Source organism: Pezoporus occidentalis, unplaced genomic scaffold, assembly GCF_034315485.1.
Source record: "Pezoporus occidentalis ecotype Australia unplaced genomic scaffold, CSIRO_AGI_Poc_V1 ctg187, whole genome shotgun sequence".
Taxonomy (NCBI): domain Eukaryota; kingdom Metazoa; phylum Chordata; class Aves; order Psittaciformes; family Psittacidae; genus Pezoporus; species Pezoporus occidentalis.
In genome coordinates, this window is record NW_026913715.1 from 312,937 (window position 1) to 331,001 (window position 18,065).

Genomic DNA, 18,065 nt, shown 5'->3' on the forward strand with positions numbered 1-18,065 from the left:
CTGCCCCAGGTCCCTGCCATCATCCATGGAAGCATCTCAGCCCCATCAGGGTTCAACCCACCAATGTGCAACCCCAGTGCACGTCGATGGTGAGATGGGGGTGCTGGGGGGAGCCGGTGCCCAGTCCCCTGGGGACCAGCACGCAGCAAGGGACCAGCAGTGCTTCAGCCCAGCTATGCCACCCAAGAGGGGCTGCTAGATATCCTCCCCCTAGGCTTGCGGCCACCAGCAGACACTGAAATGTCCCCCCTCTTAATGAGGGGACACCCTGAGTGCCTGTAAGGCAAGGGCTGGGGATGAGCACAGGTTTCAGCAGCTGCTATGGCTCTGGCACAGTCTGGGCAGGGCTGGCCATGCTGGGACCAGCATCAGCCCTTGGCTCAGCCCTGCCAAGGCAAAGCTTTACATAAGGAGCGTGTTGTGTTTTCACAGCGGCTGTTCCTCTGCGGGCAGGCCCCCCCTGTCCCAGCACATTCCCTTCCCCGCACCCAGCTGCGTCCAGCTCAGCCCCGGCTCCATGGATTTATTAAAACAAAACAAAAGCTGAGCCAGGCAGGACTGAGCACCACGAGAGCCCGGCTGGGGCCTCCCCCCACGCTGGGCTGGGGGCTCAGCCCCTGCCCAAGCTCCCCTTCAGGGTGCAGAGTGCCAGGAGGGGCTCTCTCCATTGTGCAGCAGAGGCATGGAGCACCCATGGGTGCACTGTAGCCCTGTGCACACAAAGCCCCGCAGTGCCCGGGGGTCCCCAGCCCCCTTTCCAGACATCTCCCAGGGTTGGTAAAGCTGAGGCTGGCCAAGGAGCTGGGTGGCAAAGCTGGGTGAGAGCTCGGGACCTTGGACACACAGGGGGGCACTGCTGTGAGGCAGAGCTGAGGGATCACCGCAGTGCCTGGGTACAGACTCTCAGCCAAAACCTAGGGGTTGGCACCCCAGAAACGGGCTCCTCCAGATGAGTGCATGGGGAGGCCCTGGGGTCCAGGCCAGCTCCCCAGGGTGGAGGGCAGCGCTTCCCCACCTCCCATTGCAGCCGCCTGTGGGATGCAGAGCAGAGCCTGACCCAGCCCTGCAGCCCCGGCTCGGCCGGGGGGGGTCATAGGCACGGCCGCCCGCACGTGGGCCGGGGGCTGGCGTGGGGCGAGTCACGTGCGGAGCCTTACATAAACCCGTGATAAACAACATGTGTTACCGGTACCGCTGCGATTGCGAAACCCCGGGCTGCGGCGTGACCGGCACTGCCCGGCCCCATCCAGCCCCATCCCATCCCCTGCCACAGCCCGGCCCGCGCCGGGGCTGCTGTCCATCCCCTGCCTGCGCTGGGGAATCAGCACCGAAACACCCCAGCCCGAGCATGTGGCAGGACAGCCTTGGTCGGACTCAGCACACGGGACAGATGGGTCCTGTAAGGGCTCCTCTGCCCTGGTTGCACACCCAATCCAAGCCCCCACAGCCGGCTCTGAGCGTGCAAAAGACACCCCTGCCCGGCTCGGGGGGGCGGGGGGTGTTTGCAGGCAGCGCTCCCAGGCAGGGTCTGATGCAGGCAGCAGCAGCTCTACAGCGAACATGGTCCGCGGGACTAGGGCAGGGAATGCAGCGTTTCACTGCCCAGAAGGCTTGGGGATGAGAAGCAGGATCCCTCCTCTGGGGTGCCCGAGGCATCTCCTGGCTTGTCCCAGGGGATGGTTGATCCTGTGCCGATCCCCAGAACCCCCAGCCCCACGGCACCAGCACGGGGCTTTCCCTCGCTCAGGGTAAACCAGGAACTGCCACGATTCCTCCTCACTGTCCCATGGTTGGGATGCGGCTGCTCGGACGGGGCTGCATGGATCCCTCCGCCCGCACCTCCCAGCTGGGAGCACTGGCAGCGCCACAGTGGAGGCAGCCATGGCCTTGCTGGGGCACACCAAGGGGTGACTTGCCTGGACACAGACTCTTCTCAGAGGCGTTTATTGGGGTGTCATTGCTGCTGCAGGCACAAGGGTGCAGAGCACAGAGTGACACAAAGCTGGGGGGGGGAGGCAGGACAAGGACCCGCATGGCTGTCAATGCCGCTGGAGGAGATGGGGAACCCCAGGATTGGCTCCAGGGCTGTTGGAGCAGCAGCAGGGTCTGACCAAGCCTGAGCTCAGTCCTGCATGTCCATGGGCAGCTGGAAGAGGTAAAGACTGAGCACTGGGGACCTCCTGGCAACACCATCCTCACCTACAGCTTCGTTTCTGGAAGGGAAAGGGAAGTGCTGGGGGGCTAGGGAGATGTCCAAGCCCAGCACTAGGGCTGGAGACCCACTTCTACTTCCCCAAGCACCAGCGACAACTGATGGAGCTGTCCTTGGGGACCCCAGCCCTAACCCCAGGGTGTCCCTGTCCCAGACCAACCCTCACACCTGGAAACCCCACTAAAACCCCACTAAACCTGCCTGACCCATGTGGGGGGTGAACAGGACTGTGCTTTGCCAGCATGCACCTGATGCCCATCTTGGCTGCTGGTCTGCCACCTCCTTGCCTGTCCTGGGGTCCCCCAGCAGGACCACACAGGTGTGCTGAGGGTCTGAACTCTCTGTGCCCAGCTTCCAGCCAGGGCAGGAGAACCCATGTGCTGCCCTACGTGGGGCCAGGCCTGGCCCATGGGGGGACCCAGCGCATCACCCGGACCCCACAACTCACCATCGAGGATGTGAAATTCATCTGTGGAGTCACAGAACCCTGCAAGAGACACAGCCCAGGGGGTCACCTTGCCCGGCCCCAGCCCTGCACCCAGAGACACTGTGGGGCACAGCCCAGTCCATGCACCTCTTGCACTGGGACAGATCCCAACTGTGGCCCTGCTGTGGGTGATATGGGGCCACAAGCTCTTCAAACCTATGTGGATGAGCCTCCCCTCCCAACGCTGCACCCCAGCCCCTGGTGCTGGTCTCTGGATGTTGGTGCTCCCAGGTCCCTGGGGACTATGTGCCACCCACCGTACACAGGGAAGTAGTAGGTCACGTCTTCGCTCAGGCCCACAGCCCTCAAACGCTGCTCAAACTTGTCTATGACGGCATCGCTGACCTGGCTGCTCCGTCCTACACAAGGAGATGCCATCAGTGGCCTCGAGGCCTATCTGTCCCTGCCCCAGAGCCCGCCCTGCCCCTGTGGCAAGGCTTGGGACCAGAGAAGGGTTATTGGTTCCCCCCTGTCTCCCCTCCAGCATCATCTGAGGACAACTCCCCATCTGGGACCAGGACCCCTGGGGACACCCATTCCTGTGTCTGGGTGCTCAGGGCTCCTGCAGGCAGCTCCTGGTCCCAGCCCGGGTTTCCCACCTTTCTGCCACCCCTGTCCTTCATGTGCCACAAGCCCCAGAACACTGACCCACCGTAGAGTTTGACCGAGATGCTCCGGCCCTTCTGGTAATAGAGAATGGCGTAGCTGCTGTGGTCTGTCTCCCCCACCACCATGTCCACCTTGCTGCCATGGCCACGGCCTGGGAAAGACAGGAAACAGCCCTGCTTAGTCCCAGTTAATCCTGGTTAGCCCCAGCACCATCCAGGGGTCTTGTTTCACCACAGGTGAGGTGTACAAGGGGTGAAAATTGAGGCTAGCCCCACAGGATGCTGTTCCCTGTGAGCAGGCACAAGCCCATGGTGCTGCCTGTGATGGATCTGGAACTGGAACGCTCTGAGATCCTAGAGCTGAGACACTGGGAGGATGGACACCAATCCCAAATCCCTGCTGAGAGCAGGAGTGGAGGCTCCAGCTCCATGGTCCCTGCTCCCCCCCAGCCCAGCCTCCCTCACCCTTCAGGATGAAGCGTCCATGCGCCTGGGCAGGGAGGTAGCGCTGCCTGATCTCCCAGCACATCCCATCCCTGTTCGGGGAGAGGAGGAGGTTGTTGGCACAGCCTGGGGAGGATCCAGCCCAGGCCCCTGCCCACCCTCCTTGCCAGGCACACGCTGTCCCTGGTTTCTCATCTCAGAGCCTCAGTTTTCCCAGCCTGGCCACCCCCACGCAACCCAGGCTGGCGAGCCCAAGCCCACCCCATGCTGGTGGCCTGGTTCCAGCCCACCATGGCCCTGGCTTCTAGCACAAAGCATCCCACAGGAGATCACTTTGCTCTGGGCCAGCTCTCTCCTCCTTGGAGCCTGTGGCTGGGGCACTGGTCCTGCTTGGATCTGCCCGCAGTGTCCCTGTCCCATCCCCATCCTAGGGCACTGGTCCTGCTTGGATCTGCCTGCAGTGTCCCTGTCCCATCCAGCATCCCCCATCCCAGCCCCTGCCTGCGGCCCCGGTGCCCGGTTTCACTCACAGCTTCCTGAAGGTGCTGATGTCCAGGCTCTGCCCGTCACCAGTGGTCACCGTCACTGCCGTGGCCTCCAGCCGGTGGCTGTGCTCGGCCAGGAAGCTGCAGCGGGAGGCCATACCAACCAGGAACCACCTCCCTGCGAGCTGCATGGGACCGGGTGGCACCGAGGGACACGCCACTGCCCTGGGTGCCACCATCCCACTGCCATCAGCACCCACCACCCCAAGCACCCTCCCCTGTGCTGCCCGCGGCGACAGGAGCTGAAGGGTGGGAAAGAGCAGGAAGCAGAGCAGAGCCCGGAGCGGGGACAGGCTGCTGGGGGGTGCGTGTGTGTGCAGGGAAAGGGTGCTCGAGGGGCACCGAGCGCTGCCAGACCCAGCACCGGCAATGGCTGCACTGGCCCCGGGGCTGAGGAGCCGGGGTCTGGCGGGGCAGCAGCCGCCGGGCCGGGGCCTGCCTCCAGGGCAAAGCTCGGGGCCGAGCTGGGCTCCTGCGGCCCCTGTCTCGGGGCTGGGAGGGCACCGGGGGGCTCAGCCCCGGCTCATGCCGCAAGGGCAGGTCTGGAGGGTGACGCTGCAGGGCTGGACCTCGAAGGGGACCCAAAGGGGAACGGGCTGAGGCCCAGCCCCAGAGCTGCCGAGCCCCGTAGGGCCGCCCTGGCCCGGCCCCTCACCTCGGGCAGCCTGAGCTCCGCCGAGGCCGCTACCTTCTCCAGCAGGCTCTGGGGAGGGGACCGGCGAGGAAGGGCGAAGGAGCGCTGCCCGGGACAGCATGGTGCTGGGTGAGCGGTGCGGGGCCGGGAGCGGGGGGCAGGAGAGCGGCGGGGGCAGGAGGGCACCGCGGGAAGCCGGGAGCTGGAACCGGGCCCGCGGGCATCGGCTGGGGGTGTGCGGGGTCGGCCCCTCGAGAGACCTCGGGACACCGGGGCCCGGAGCCGGTGGGGGGGGCCTGATGTGATGGGGCGGAGCTCAGGGGGCGCCGAGGCCGCTAGGGGCGGGCGATGGGGAGCGAGCGTGCCACGTTCGGCTAGCGGTGCCTAGCGCTCGGGTGGGGGCTCTGTGCTCGATCTCTCCGGCCTTGCGGCAGAAAGCGGAGCGGTGATTGGAGGGGCGGGGCGGAAGGGCGGGGCGGAGCGGCGGAAGCGCTGAGGGCGTGGGCGGGGCCAGCGGAGCCGCCGAGGTGTGGAAGGGAGTGGGGGGTGCCCGGTGCGGGGCCGCGGCCGGGCAGGGTCTCAGGTCCGTCCGCTCGCTCGCAGGCAGAATGCCACGATGGAGGCGGGCGGCGGCCCTCTCCTCCCCGACAGCGTCCTCTACGAGATCTTCCTCTACCTGGACCACGTAGACGTGCTCTCGGTGGGGCTGGTCTGCCAGCAGTGGCACGCCGTGGCCCGTGACGAGTTCCTGTGGAAGGAGCTCTTCTACCGCTACTACCGCATCTCCCGGGAGGTGCCCCGGCACCCAGGTGCGCGGCCGCGGGGGGACAGGGCTGGTGGGGCTGCCCTCCTTGGAGGTGCCCGGCGCCGGGGCCTCCAGTGGCTCTGCGAGGTGTGGTACCCGTGTGATGGGAGCCTGAGCTCCCATCCTGAGCCAGGAGGGGAACGTTCTCTCCCTCTCTGCTGCTCAACCCGTTGTGCTTTGGTGCTGTGGGTGATGAGCCCCTGAACTGTGTCACATTAGCAGTCTGTAGGGCTAGGTGGTGATGTGCACGTGAAGGGCTGCGGGAGTGCCCAAACCCTTCAGAAAAGGGAGTCAGATGCTTGAAAATGCTTCAGCTTTCCTTTCCCAGCAAGGTGGTTTCTGAGTGCTCTCGAGGCAGGAGCTCTGTGGTGGCTGCTGCACAGCTCGGCTTGGTGCTGCTGAGGGGGATGGCAGGAGCTGCAGTGAGTCACGGTGTGTAGCCCCAGCACAGCCCAGCTGGCCTCGGTGATAATCGCTGCTGGCTTTTCCTGAGCAGGACCTCACACTAAGCCCTTGCTCCAGGCTCTGCCCCTCTCATCCAGACCAGGAAGAGCTGCAAGTGCACATTAGCACACCAGACTATTTCTATAAGGCGCAGGCTCTGAAGGCAGAGCTGTGCCTGCTCTGTGAGGAGGGAGGTGGGTGCGCGGCCCTTTAATTGTACAGCAAGTGCTAAGGCAGCAGTTGACCCACTTTGCAAGGGCAGGTTGGACTTGATCTTGATCTTGGCCTCAGCTCCCAGTAGGAAAATGACCCATTAACAGTCAGCAGCATCTGAGCCTGGTAGGGCCTTCGTTGGGTAGAGCTGTCGCAGCCAGTGGTGACCAGCACACGATCATGGGTCAGTTCCCAGTGGAGTGTCAGGAGCTGGGAGCAGTTTGTGCAGTCTGGAAGGGTAACCCAGCGCTGTCACACCAGCAGACAGGCTTTGGGCACCTGCCAACAGGAGCTCTTGCTGCCACAGTGGGTCTCTCCTCGAGTCCAGAAAGTACATTCTTAGCCTGCTGCGGAGGCCCAGGAGGGATGTGTTCTGTCCTCAGCCCCAAGGGTGCTCATGAGGCCCCCGGCAGTGGCCAAGGCAGGGGGAGTTGAGTTCTTGATCTTGTTGCAGTTGCTACAGGAGGACGGGAAGAAACACCACGGATCCAGCAGCAAGAGCCCATCTGCCTGAAGCAGGGAACATGAAGAGAGGCGGGCTGTCACATGTGGCTTCGTGACTTCACTTGTGCAGACCCTGGGAACTCCATGGAGCTGAGGACATTCCTTTAGGTTTTACCTGAGGCTCTTTGGCCAGGCTCATTCACTTCCAGCCTTCGGGAGAGAGTTGGGAAGCTGTTAGGATTGTTCTTCAGCGCTCATTGGGATTCAGCAGCTGGTGGATCTCAGTAACGCATTTGAACACCTCCCAGGCTGTGCTTCTGGAGTTGTGAGAGCCCCCCATGGGGTAAGGGGTGGCTGCCAGGCCCAGGCATGGGCTGAAGCAGGAGCCTGGGGAAAAGCCTTGCCAGTCTGCCTGCCCTAGGTAGCTCTGTGGTATCCAGTGGGCCTTGTAAGAGGGAATGTTGGGGTTGCTTGGCCAGATGGGGTCTGTCCAGGCTGCTTTGCAGCCAGATGGGCTGGGACTGAGCTGCAGAGGTTAGTGAGCAGTGGAGGGTGTCCTGGCAGCAAGCAGCTCCCTACCTGCAGCAGCAGGTGCCTCCTGGGCTGCAGCGAGTTCCAAAATCCCTCAGTCCTGTTCAGTGTAACCAGGAAAGTTGGCCCTTATCCATGTATGTCTGATCCTCTTTGCTTCCTTGGGATTTGCTGCTGCAAGAGGTCTCTAGGCTGCCTTACGGGGCCCTTGGTTAAAAGTCCTCTATTTGTCTCTATTGGCTGTCAGCGTGACTTCTGTGAGCGTGCTCCAGGCTTTGCTGCAGGGCTCCTGCTCTGTCCTGGCAGCCTGGGTCCAGCTCCTGCTCTTCCTCTTTTTTCTCTAGTCTGTCTCGTGGAGATGTTGTTTTCCTGGTCCCATATCCTTTCTGGAACCTTATTAACTCTGTGTTAGACAAGATAAAGATAAGCAGAGTGGAGCCCAGTACCTCAGGGTACTGGGTACTTCTCTCTCATCACATGATGCATTTGTTTGCACTGTGCTGGAGCATATCTGCAGCTCTGGTGCTGTTGTGTCTGAGCAAGGATTTTGTTCCATAGCTCTGCTCTGGGTGTTTCTTGCAGGGGCTGTAGGGGCTGATAGAGCAGTGACATGGTGCAGAGGTGTCTGTTCACTGCAAGAAACTGATTTGTGTGAGTGGGGGGAGTGGGAAAGCTGCAGAGAAAGCTGTTCGAGACCCTTGTGAACTTGGCTGGAGCTGTGGGGATGATGCTGCCCCATCAGCAGAGTAGGCAGGGACACCTTCCACTAGAGCAGTTTGCTCCAAGCCCCTGTGTCCAACCTGGCCTTGAACACTGCCAGGGATGGGGCAGCCACAGCTTCTCTGGGCACCCTGTGCCAGCGCCTCAGCACCCTCACAGGGAAGAGCTTCTGCCTAAGAGCTCATCTCAGTCTCTCCTCTGCCAGGTTCAAGCCATTCCCCTCTTCCTGTCCCTACAGGCCCTTGTCCCAAGCCCCTCTCCAGCTTTCCTGCAGCCCCTTCAGGCACTGGAGCTGCTCTAAGCTCTCCCCTTCAGGAGCCTTCTCTTCTCCAGGCTGCCCCAGCCCAGCTCTCTCAGCCTGGCTCCAGAGCAGAGCTGCTCCAGCCCTCGCAGCATTTCCATGGCCTCCTCTGGCCTCATTCCAAGAACTCCACATCCCTCTTGTGCTGCTGCTCCAGAACTGGATCAGGACTGCAGGGGAGTCTCCCCAGAGCGCAGCAGAGGGGCAGGATCCCCTCCCTGAGCTGCTGCTCATGCTTTGGGGGTACACTCAGTACACGGGGGTGTTCAGGGCTGCAAGTCTCAGTCAGGACTGTGAATGCTGTGTTGCTTCCCTCCTTTCATTCCTGTGCCATGTTCCTGCTCATGTGTTACAGCTGCTGTCTCCTGGTATGATGAGTTCCAGAGGCTCTATGATACCATCCCCTGTGTGGAAGTGCAGGCCCTGAAGGAGCACAGTGACCAGGTTTTGCACCTCAGCTTTTCCCATTCTGGCTGTTTGTTTGCATCGTGCTCCAAAGACTGCACAGTCAAGGTAAAGTGTCTGCCTCCCCTGCACAACCCTTCCAGCTTTGATTTAGTGGGGCTCAGCCACAAGAGCAGCCTTTAGGAAGTCTGTGGAGAGGAGAGGAGAGGTTTGACCGGGTGTCCCTGGATTTAGGCCGGTTCCTGCAATGCTGAGTTGTTCTCCAAACCACAGAACTAATGGCTCTTGCAAATGTAGCCTTGAGGGCTGTGAATTCCAGCTTTGGCCCATGTGAAGGCGGTGGCCAAGGCGCCTGCCTGGCTCAACCTGCTTCCTAGGTGAAAATCAGTCCCCTGCTGTGTTGTGGGTCTCACAAAGACTGTGGAGATAATGATCCACTGCAGATGTCTTGCTTGAGGGGTTGTCTTGGGAAAAATCTCTCTGAACGTGATGAAAAATCCAGCTGTGACAGTGCCATTCACTGCACTGGCTGGGGGAGCAGTCCTGTGCTGAGCTCCCTCCAGAGATGCTGACCATTTTCTATCAGGGGAATGGACAGGGAAGTCAGGACTGGGAGGCAGTTAAATGGGGTCTTTGCTGGCTTTTTCCTTGGCATGGTGAGTGCTGGCAGAACAGATAAAGTGGAGCCACACTCGGGCTTCTCAGCAACTTCCTGACTGTTTGTCCATCTGTTTATAGATCTGGAGCAATGAGCTGGACATCTCCCTGCAGCACAGCTCCAACATGAGGCCATACAACTGGAGCTACACACAGTTCTCCCAGTTCAATTCTGATGACTCGCTCCTCCTGGTGTCCGGTGTCTTTGTGGGGCCTCACAACTCCTCCTCAGGAGAGATTGCTGTAATCAGCATGGGTAAATGTCGCCCTCTCCTTCACTGGGGTGCCTGGGAGGACTGAAGTAGTGGGTGCTGGGGTTCCCTTCCTCTTGTGGTGTGCAGAGGTCCTCTTGACTTTGCTTGTCCTGCTTTCTGCAGAGGGTTCCAAATCACAGTTCCAAATCACAGTTTCATAGGGTAAGCCTTATGAATAGCCTCAGCTCTGACGTGGTGTGCCCACATCATCACCTAAGAGCAGTGTGGCATATGTTTATTCTCACTTCAGCTCTGAGTGACAGTGGGCAAGGCAAGAGTTACCCAGGTTACCTGTTGTCTTTGAACCACCATTTCCAACTCAAGTGGTGCTAGTCCCACCCTGGGCTTTCTGAGGCTCATTCATCTGGGTTTGCTTCATCTCTTCTGCTGCAGTTCTGTGAAGCTCCCAAATCCCAGCTGTGTTGTCTCTCGCCACCTCAGTGTGCCAGAAATCAAGGGGTGCTCCTGAATGCACGTATGTCCAGCTCAGAAAGGCCCTGAGCCCCAGGGGTGGGAGTGAAGATGTTCTGTACATGATTGACTTGTTCTTGTCCTTGGGGTGTCTGCTTTGAGCCATGCTTGGAGAAGGGTTCTGAGATTAAATTGCTCTTTCCTCTGCCTGCCCTTTTACTTTGTGCTTGCTCTCCTCACACACTGCTGCGGGAGAGAGAAATATCTATCTTCATAGGAATGACTGGAAGCTGGATGGTGGTTGGGCAGCATCTGCTCAGCTGGCAGTGGATGTGCTGCATCAGAGCCCCTCCTGGGGAGACTTGAATCCATCGCCATGTCTTCTGCTGCGGTCTCTCTAGGGCCAGGAGCCATCTCCTCATGCTCGTGTTTCCCCTCCCTTGCAGAGAACTTCACGCTGCTTTCCAGGGTGAGGAATAAGCCCTACGATGTGTTTGGCTGCTGGTTGAATGAAACCAACTTGATATCTGGCAATCTGCACCGGATTGGGCGTATAACCTCCTGCTCTGTGCTGTGGCTGAACAACGCTTTCCAGGTGAGGTGCCTTTGTTCCAGCTTCACAGGCAGCACAGCTTCCTGCTGGCTCCTGGGGGAGAAAATGCTGCAGAGGAGGTGTGAGTGGGAAGGAATGGCCCAATCCTCCTGTACTCCCTGTTTGTCTTCTCTGAGTTGCCCTCAGGATCCTGAGCTTAAGGCAACCCTTGTGTGAGGCTTCTCCACACTCAGTGTTGTGGTACCCATTACAATATTCTAACTCTCACATTCCATTAACTCTTGCCCCATTAATTGGAATGAGAACTTGACTGCAGTGCCTTGGAGGATGTGTTGCTCAACAGGAGAGTGGCTGGAGCACAGAAGGGTTGCTGAGGTCCTTGCTAACATGAAGCTGGGCCTCGGACAGCTGGAGCCTGGCATGTACCCGATCAGTGGCCATTCTCCTACTTGGCAGCTCAGTACATTATTTCTGGGAGCCAGAGGCAGCTGAGAGCCTGAGCTCAACCCTGCCTGTCCTTGCTGACGGTTCTGTGGGCCAGGTGCTGTGATGAAACCTGGAGATCAGTGTGAGCTGCCCTTACGCTGCTTGTTTGCTGCTCGTCCATTCTCTGGCATGTTTCCTGCTCAGGTGTGTCCATGTTTTCATCTGTCTCAGTGTCACAGCTGCTTATCCCACTGTGTTTTTTGACATGAACAGTTGATGCTGGCCTCAATTGAAATCCTCTGGTAGCAGAGATCCTTCTCATAACCACATCTCTGTTTTGCTCTGATACTACAGCACTAACTCTTCCATCCCCATGAAGTGAGGAGGCACCTTGCCCACGTTGTAAAGGGGTGTTGAAGCGTGGCTGCAGACTGCCAGGGCAATTGGGCAGGAAAAGACCTGCTGCTTGTATCTGGGAGCAGATAACCAGGGTGGTTCTGCACAGGGGAACTGCAGAGTATGGAGGTTCCCTGCCTCTGCTGCTTGTAGGCCAGAGAATGGTACTTTATGCTGCACTTGCGTGGATTTTAAAGGCCTGTCCTGGAATTCTTCTAACACCTCAGGCAGCACCAGCTCATAGCCTCAGCTGCAGGTGGCAGCAAGGCTGCTCAGCTTCTGTGTTTCCCACCTCCAGCCTGCAGGAGTTTTGTGTCTCAGTGTGCCCACCTCCAGGATGGGAAGAAGTGCCACAGAGCTGGCCAGCCTTGAGGGCCAGTTCTCATGATCCCTGCTCCATGTAGCAGTGCAAAGAGAGGTCGGTGTGTGGCTGGTGTTGCTGTGCCAACTCACAGGCTCAGCAGGTGGCTCTTGGTTTGAGCCATAGGAGGGACCTGAGATGGTTCCTGCTTACTTTTTCCTTCTGCTTGCAGGGGATAGAATCCGAGAATGTGAATGTAGTGAAGAGACTGTTCAAAATCCAGAACCTGAACGCCAGCACTATCCGGACGGTGATGGTGGCCGACTGCAGCCGCTACGATTCGCCAGACCTGCTCCTGGACTACGAGGAGCAGCTCGCTGCCTCCACCTCCACCTGCCCCGTCTTTGATCTCGGCAGTGACAGTGAGGAAGAGGAGGCCAAGCCCAAGCAGGCTCCGGAGCCAGCAGTACAGGAATTGCTGGATGACGTGGGTGTGCCAGCAGAGGATGGGCTGCAGCAGCTCTTTGATGATATCATGGAGGGCCGGGTGAGGCCTGCCATGACTGACACGGAGCTCGAGACAAAGGTGGCTGAGCTGTTCGTACGCAACAGAACTAAACCCCCTGAGCTGAACCTGCTCTCCACAGACAGCAACAGCAAGACAAAGTACTTAATCTTCACCACAGGATGCCTCACCTACTCCCCACACCAGATAGGTAAGGTTGAGGTCTGAGCCCAGGGCACACCAGCTGCCCCTGGGGCATGGGCTGAATTTGAATCTAGAAAAGACCTGGTTTCTTTGCTGCCTGTTTGTGGCAAGTGAGTTGCAGCTTTGTTGAGGCTGTTGGGCTCTCGATACAGGAGGCTTTTGAGGTGCCCCCAGTCACTGAAGGGGGTTCCACCTTGCAAGTGCTTGCCTGAGGGTTTTGTTGTTACCAGACATGTGGCCAAACGACAGTCATGGTGAGGGCTGAGTAGATCAAGAAGGAATTTCTGACTTCAGGACATCAGCCATGGGTCACGCACTGTGTGTGGATGTGAAGGGTTGTGATTGTTCTGATTGGAGTATGTGGAAGGCCTTAGTCCTGTTCTCCTGTGGGGGTGCAGAGGGCATCAGGGTAGGGCTGGTTTGAGCAGCTTGAAGCTCACATGTATTGCTTGCACAGTGCCCCTCAGCTCTGGGAGATGGTTCCCTGCCTGCCCTGAGCCTGGCCTGCCTCACCCCCTGCCCACTGTGTGGCAACCCACCACCATTTGGCCTTTTGGGGCAGCCCTGGTTTGTTTTGCAGCTGCCCCAGCGGGTCTTCCCATGGGAATCTGGTACCAGGCAGTTTGTGGAGCTTGGCCTCCCTGTTCCATAGGGTACAAGGGGCTGTATTTGCAGCACATGCCAGGTAATGGCAGTGCTGGTCACCTTGCTCATCCACTGATCTCTTGTCAAGGCACTGGGACTCACAGAGCCTGAATTTATGGGAAGTAGGTACGGTGGTGAGCAGAAGCAGATACTCCGGCTGCTTCTCTAAAAGCCCCTAAAGCTAGCAGAGAGGTTCAGTGGAAAGGACTGGACAGATCAGTGGGGGAGGGTGGTGGTGTGGGGGGTGTGCAGGGAGAGCTGCTTCCAGGCAAGAAGACAGTTTCAGCTCCTTTTGCTGCTTGCACAATTACAGCCTTGCTGCTGCAGACTCTTCTAACCTTCCTGTTACTTGGTCCTGCACCAGCACAGCCCAGGGAGAGGCAGTTTCCAAAGCTGAGGCCAGCTTGGAGAAGAGTCACTTGGTTTTTGTACACCTAAATTGGGAATGTGACCGGGACTGTGTGGCTCTGCCCTTGCTCCTCTCCACCACCAGGTCTTCAGCTGGGCGTGATGGACCTTGCCCTGCATGGTGGGTGGCAGCTCAGCCCTGCACCCAGCCCCATATCTGCATCCACTGACCTCCAGCAGAGCCCCGGGGCTGTGGGCTCTGCTGCCTTTGAACTGCCTCCAGGAACTCCCTGGCTGGTGGCCAGCGCTGGCAGCACTGGCTGGCTCCTGGGGGGGACGAGCCCTGGCTCTCCTGCCATGAGTCACTGCAGGATGTTATGTTCACCCACCCGTTTGTGCGTGGAGCCAGCCCTGGTGCATCTGGTGTCTGCCCCAAGGAACTGGTACTTCAAAGAGCTCTGTGTTGTGCTTGTCTCTCGGCCTGCTGCTGCTGGAGCTGCTGGGCAGCAGCGCACTCTGGTCTGATCCGTAGCACACAGGTGCTTCTGCAGGAGTTGCCTTGGAGCTCCTGTCTCCTTTGTGCTGGTGGCAGCTCTGAGTCACAGGCACAGCCTCCTCTCCTGTTGGCTTGTGCAGAGGGGACACGTAGCCAAGGTTGGAAGTGGGAGAGCAGTGCTGTGGAAATGAGAGTGAAATGCTGGTGAGCAGTGCCAGCTGGGTGGGAGAATGAGTGTCCTGGACAGCCCACTTTCAGATGCAGCATGCTGTGAAGGTCCTTGGACTTGAGGTACATTGTGGTGTCACTCCAGTCGTGTTGATCTGTGGGAGAGGGCTGAAATTAAAGGTGCTTGGCAGTGATTCCTTTAGAAGGGCAATGGGATGGGATGGGCCATCTTCCATCTCCACTTGGACCTGCTGAGGGTGAAGCCCATGTGAGCCCATGCTGAGGCTCATAGGATTCCTTCAGAAAGCTGTTGTGAATGGTTTGTGTTGGGACCTCTAGAGATCTAGACCTTGTGAGAGCTTGACCCATAACGTGTCTCCTTTAGTCAGGAAGCCTTGCTTCAGAGTGTGCTTCAGGATGGACTTGGACCAACGAGTGTCTGTGCCAGCCAGGCACTGGGCATCTTCCTGCCTGTGGTGGAATCATAGAATCCCAGCCTGGTTTGGATTGGAAGGGACCTTAAGATCATGCAGTTCCAACCCCCTGCCACGGGCAGGGACACCTTCCACTAGAGCAGCTTGCTCCAAGTGTCCAGCCTGGCCTTGAACACTGCCAGGGATGGGGCAGCCACAGCTTCTCTGGGCACCCTGTGCCAGTGCCTCAGCACCCTCACAGGGAAGAGCTTCTGCCTAAGAGCTCATCTCGGTCTCCCCTCTGGCAGGTTAAAGCCATTCCCCTTGGCCTGTCCCTACAGGCCCTTGTCCCAAGCCCCTCTCCAGGTTTCCTGCAGCCCCTTTAGGCACTGGAGCTGCTCTCAGGTCTCCCCTTCAGGAGCCTTCTCTTCTCCAGGCTGCCCCAGCCCAGCTCTCTCAGCCTGGCTCCAGAGCAGAGCTGCTCCAGCCCTCGCAGCATCTCCATGGCCTCCTCTGGACTCGCTCCAACAGCTCCACGTCCCTCCTGGTGCCTTTGCCTGGTGCCTGTGCCTGGGCAGTGTCCTGGCTGAAAGTATCACTTGCGAGAGCTCGAAGGAGCCAGGCAGGGACAGCAGCCCCAGTCTGGCTCTCCACCAGTGAGCCAGTTCCCTTCCCTTAGCAGCAGTAAGGGAAGTCCCTTCTTGAAGCCTGAGGACCTCCACCACCCCTGCTGTCTGCGGGCAGCAGCCTGCAGAATGGCCTGATTCTGCTTTCTGTCCCCAAGGGATTAAAAGGATCCTGCCCCACCAGATGACGACTGCTGGGCCTGTGCTCGGGGAGGAGAGGCGCTCGGATGAGTTCTTTGACTCACTGGATCACGTCATCGACATCCATGGGCACATCATTGGCATGGGTCTCTCTCCTGATCACAGGTGAATGTGGTAGTGCTGGCCTCCGTGCTAGCTTCGGGCACTGCAGGGGTGGGCAGCAGCTGCTCAGGGGCTTTGTGGAGTGACCAGGAGAAGGAGTGACTGTAGTGGGTGCCTGCATGGGCAGCTCTGTTTGTTCACATCCGATTTCTGTCCTCATGTCCTGTGTTCCTGCCTCAGCAGGATTACTTTCCTCCTCTGCCCTGCTGAGCCCCGGTCAGGATAGGGTCAAGCAGGAACTTGTAAGAGTGAAGAAATTGCTTGCACAAAGTATCTTGCTCCAGAGGTAGATCAGTCCCAGCCTGGTTTGTGTTGGAAGGGACCTTAAAGCTCACCCAGTTCCAACCCCTGCCATGGGCAGGGACACCTTCCACTAGAGCAGCTTGCTCCAAGCCCCTGTGTCCAACCTGGCCTTGAACACTGCCAGGGATGGGGCAGCCACAGCTTCTCTGGGCACCCTGTGCCAGCACCTCTGGGGAGACTGCAGGGGAGTCTCCCCAGAGTGCAGCAGAGGGGCAGAATCCCCTCCCTCAACCTGCTGCTCACAATACACCACCATCCTTGAAGCTGGTTGTAATGGATTACAGAGGCTTGGCGTAGCCCCCAGGACCCACCTTTCCAGTTCCAAACATGGCAGGGAGTATTTCCAGCAGCATGTTCCCATGGTTCGGCCTGGGTTTTGGTGAGCTGAGCCTCAGGCTCACCAAGGGCCAGAGCAGCTGCTGGGTCTCTGTGCCACCAACCTGCACATTTCCAGCTGGGGCTCCCTGAGTGAGCCCTGTCGCATGCAGGAAGGTGCAGGGTCACCCCTCTGCTCCCGCAGGTACCTGTATGTGAACAGCCGAGCCTGGCCCCGCGACTGCGTCATCTCTGACCCCATGCAGCCTCCCCCCATCGCTGAGGAGATTGACCTGCACGTGTTCGACCTGAAGACCATGAAGGAGGTGAAGAGAGCGCTGCGGGCACACCGGGCCTACACGCCCAATGAGGAGTGCTTCTTCATCTTCCTGGATGTCAGCAGGGACTTCGTAGCAAGGTGTGTGCGATGGGGTGGGCCTGTAAGAAAGATGGGGAGAGACTTTTTAGCAGGCCCTGTTGTGATAGGACAAGGGGTGATGGTTTTAGACTAAAAGGGAGATTAAGGCTGTGTGTGAGGAAGAAAGTGTTTAGAAGGGGGTGGTGGAACACTGGCACAGATTCCCGAGAGGTGGCGGATGCCCCATCCCTGAAGACATTCCAGGCCAGGCTGGATGCGGTTCTGGGCAACCTGATGTAGTTGAAGATGTCCCTGCCCATGGCAGGGGTTGGACTAGAGGAGCTTTGAAGGTCCCTTCCAACCCAAACTGTTCTGTGGGTGACAGGGCTGCAGACGGAGGCTGGGGGGTGGGAGCAGGCTGTCGGTGATGTCCTTAACTTGTCCTGTGCGCTCCAGCGGGGCAGAGGATCGCCACGGCTACATCTGGGACCGGCACTACAACATCTGCCTGGCCAAGCTGCAGCACGACAACGTGGTCAACTCGGTGGCGTTCAGCCCGGTGGAGCAGGAGCTGCTCCTCACCGCCAGCGATGACACCACCATCAAGGTGTGGCGCTCGCCCCGCGCCGTGCGCAGCCGGCAGGCCCGGAGGCCCCGGCCCAGGAAGCTGCTCTTCTCCTGGCTTTTGAACCAGAAAAGCTGAACCTGGGTCCCCCTGCGCCTGCAGCTTCTCACTGAAGCCACCTCCTCTGGAGCCTGCAGAGCCCAAGGCCCTGCGCAAGAGACGAGCTCTGGGCACTGAATCCCATGCACTGAGTCAGGAGGGGCCCCGGTAGTGGGAATTGCTTCCTCCGTGGAGCACCTGCTCCAGAGACAGAATGTAAGAGCCAAGGGCCTGCTCCTGTACACCACAGGCACAGCCTGAGCTGGTCACTGCTGGGTGGGCCCCCCACAGCTTCACACAAACGCTGCTATTTGGTCACAGCTCGCTCTGGGTGAGCTCTGGTCTCCAAGAACAGACTGAGGTGCGTCCCCAGCGCTGGTACTGCTGAGCCTGGGACGGGGCTGACCTTGTGAGAGCTGCCCCTGCAGAGCACTTGGCAGAGCCCGGCGCAGCGCTGCTCCACTGCAGGACTCTGTTAACATAGTTTTGTTCATGGTTTTGTCCCAGATCCCTGCAGGCAGTTGGGCTGGCTGCTGGGCAAGGCCAGCACCTGCTGCCTGAGGGCTCCTTTGCCCTGGAGAGCAGCAGGGCTGGGGGGCAGCCAGGTCCAGTTGATGCCTTCTGTTGGCAACAGTGTTGATCTCCCCAGTTTTACAACTGGTGTGGGGAGGCTGGTGGTGATGTGGTGGTGATGCTTTGCCTCTCATCCTCTGCTCAGTAGCACTTCACTAAGCTCTGGCATCAGTAACACACTCCAGGGGCTCTGCTGTCCCCTCCCGGGGCAGCTGTGTCCATGGCTGGTGCTCTTGTGGTCGCCTCCCTCCCACGCTACCCAAGTCGTGGCACTTTAGGTTCTCTTGGTATGTTCTCTGTGAACGGGTGTAGGTGCCCATGGGTGGCCACAGGTGCCCACGGGTGCCTGGGGC

The 18,065-nt window shown here is 59.3% G+C and overlaps 2 protein-coding genes across 2 annotated transcripts; one reads left to right on the forward strand and one right to left on the reverse strand.

The window, feature by feature from the left end:
* Positions 1 to 1,928: 1,928 nt before the first annotated feature.
* C8G (complement C8 gamma chain) lies at positions 1,929 to 5,022 on the reverse strand. Its single transcript, XM_062615987.1, has 7 exons — positions 4,952 to 5,022; positions 4,282 to 4,421; positions 3,773 to 3,843; positions 3,352 to 3,459; positions 2,957 to 3,058; positions 2,661 to 2,699; positions 1,929 to 2,213 (listed from the first exon to the last, which is right to left on the reverse strand). The coding sequence occupies exons 2-7, from the start codon at positions 4,392 to 4,394 to the stop codon at positions 2,200 to 2,202; spliced, it is 447 nt and encodes a 148-aa protein (XP_062471971.1). The 5' UTR covers positions 4,395 to 4,421; positions 4,952 to 5,022; the 3' UTR covers positions 1,929 to 2,199.
* A 470-nt stretch (positions 5,023 to 5,492) lies between these two features.
* FBXW5 (F-box and WD repeat domain containing 5) lies at positions 5,493 to 17,799 on the forward strand. The gene is made up of 8 exons (XM_062615947.1): positions 5,493 to 5,739; positions 8,744 to 8,901; positions 9,532 to 9,706; positions 10,562 to 10,710; positions 12,024 to 12,507; positions 15,355 to 15,502; positions 16,323 to 16,535; positions 16,932 to 17,799. The coding sequence occupies exons 1-8, from the start codon at positions 5,547 to 5,549 to the stop codon at positions 17,176 to 17,178; spliced, it is 1,767 nt and encodes a 588-aa protein (XP_062471931.1). The 5' UTR covers positions 5,493 to 5,546; the 3' UTR covers positions 17,179 to 17,799.
* The last annotated feature ends 266 nt before the right edge of the window (positions 17,800 to 18,065 follow it).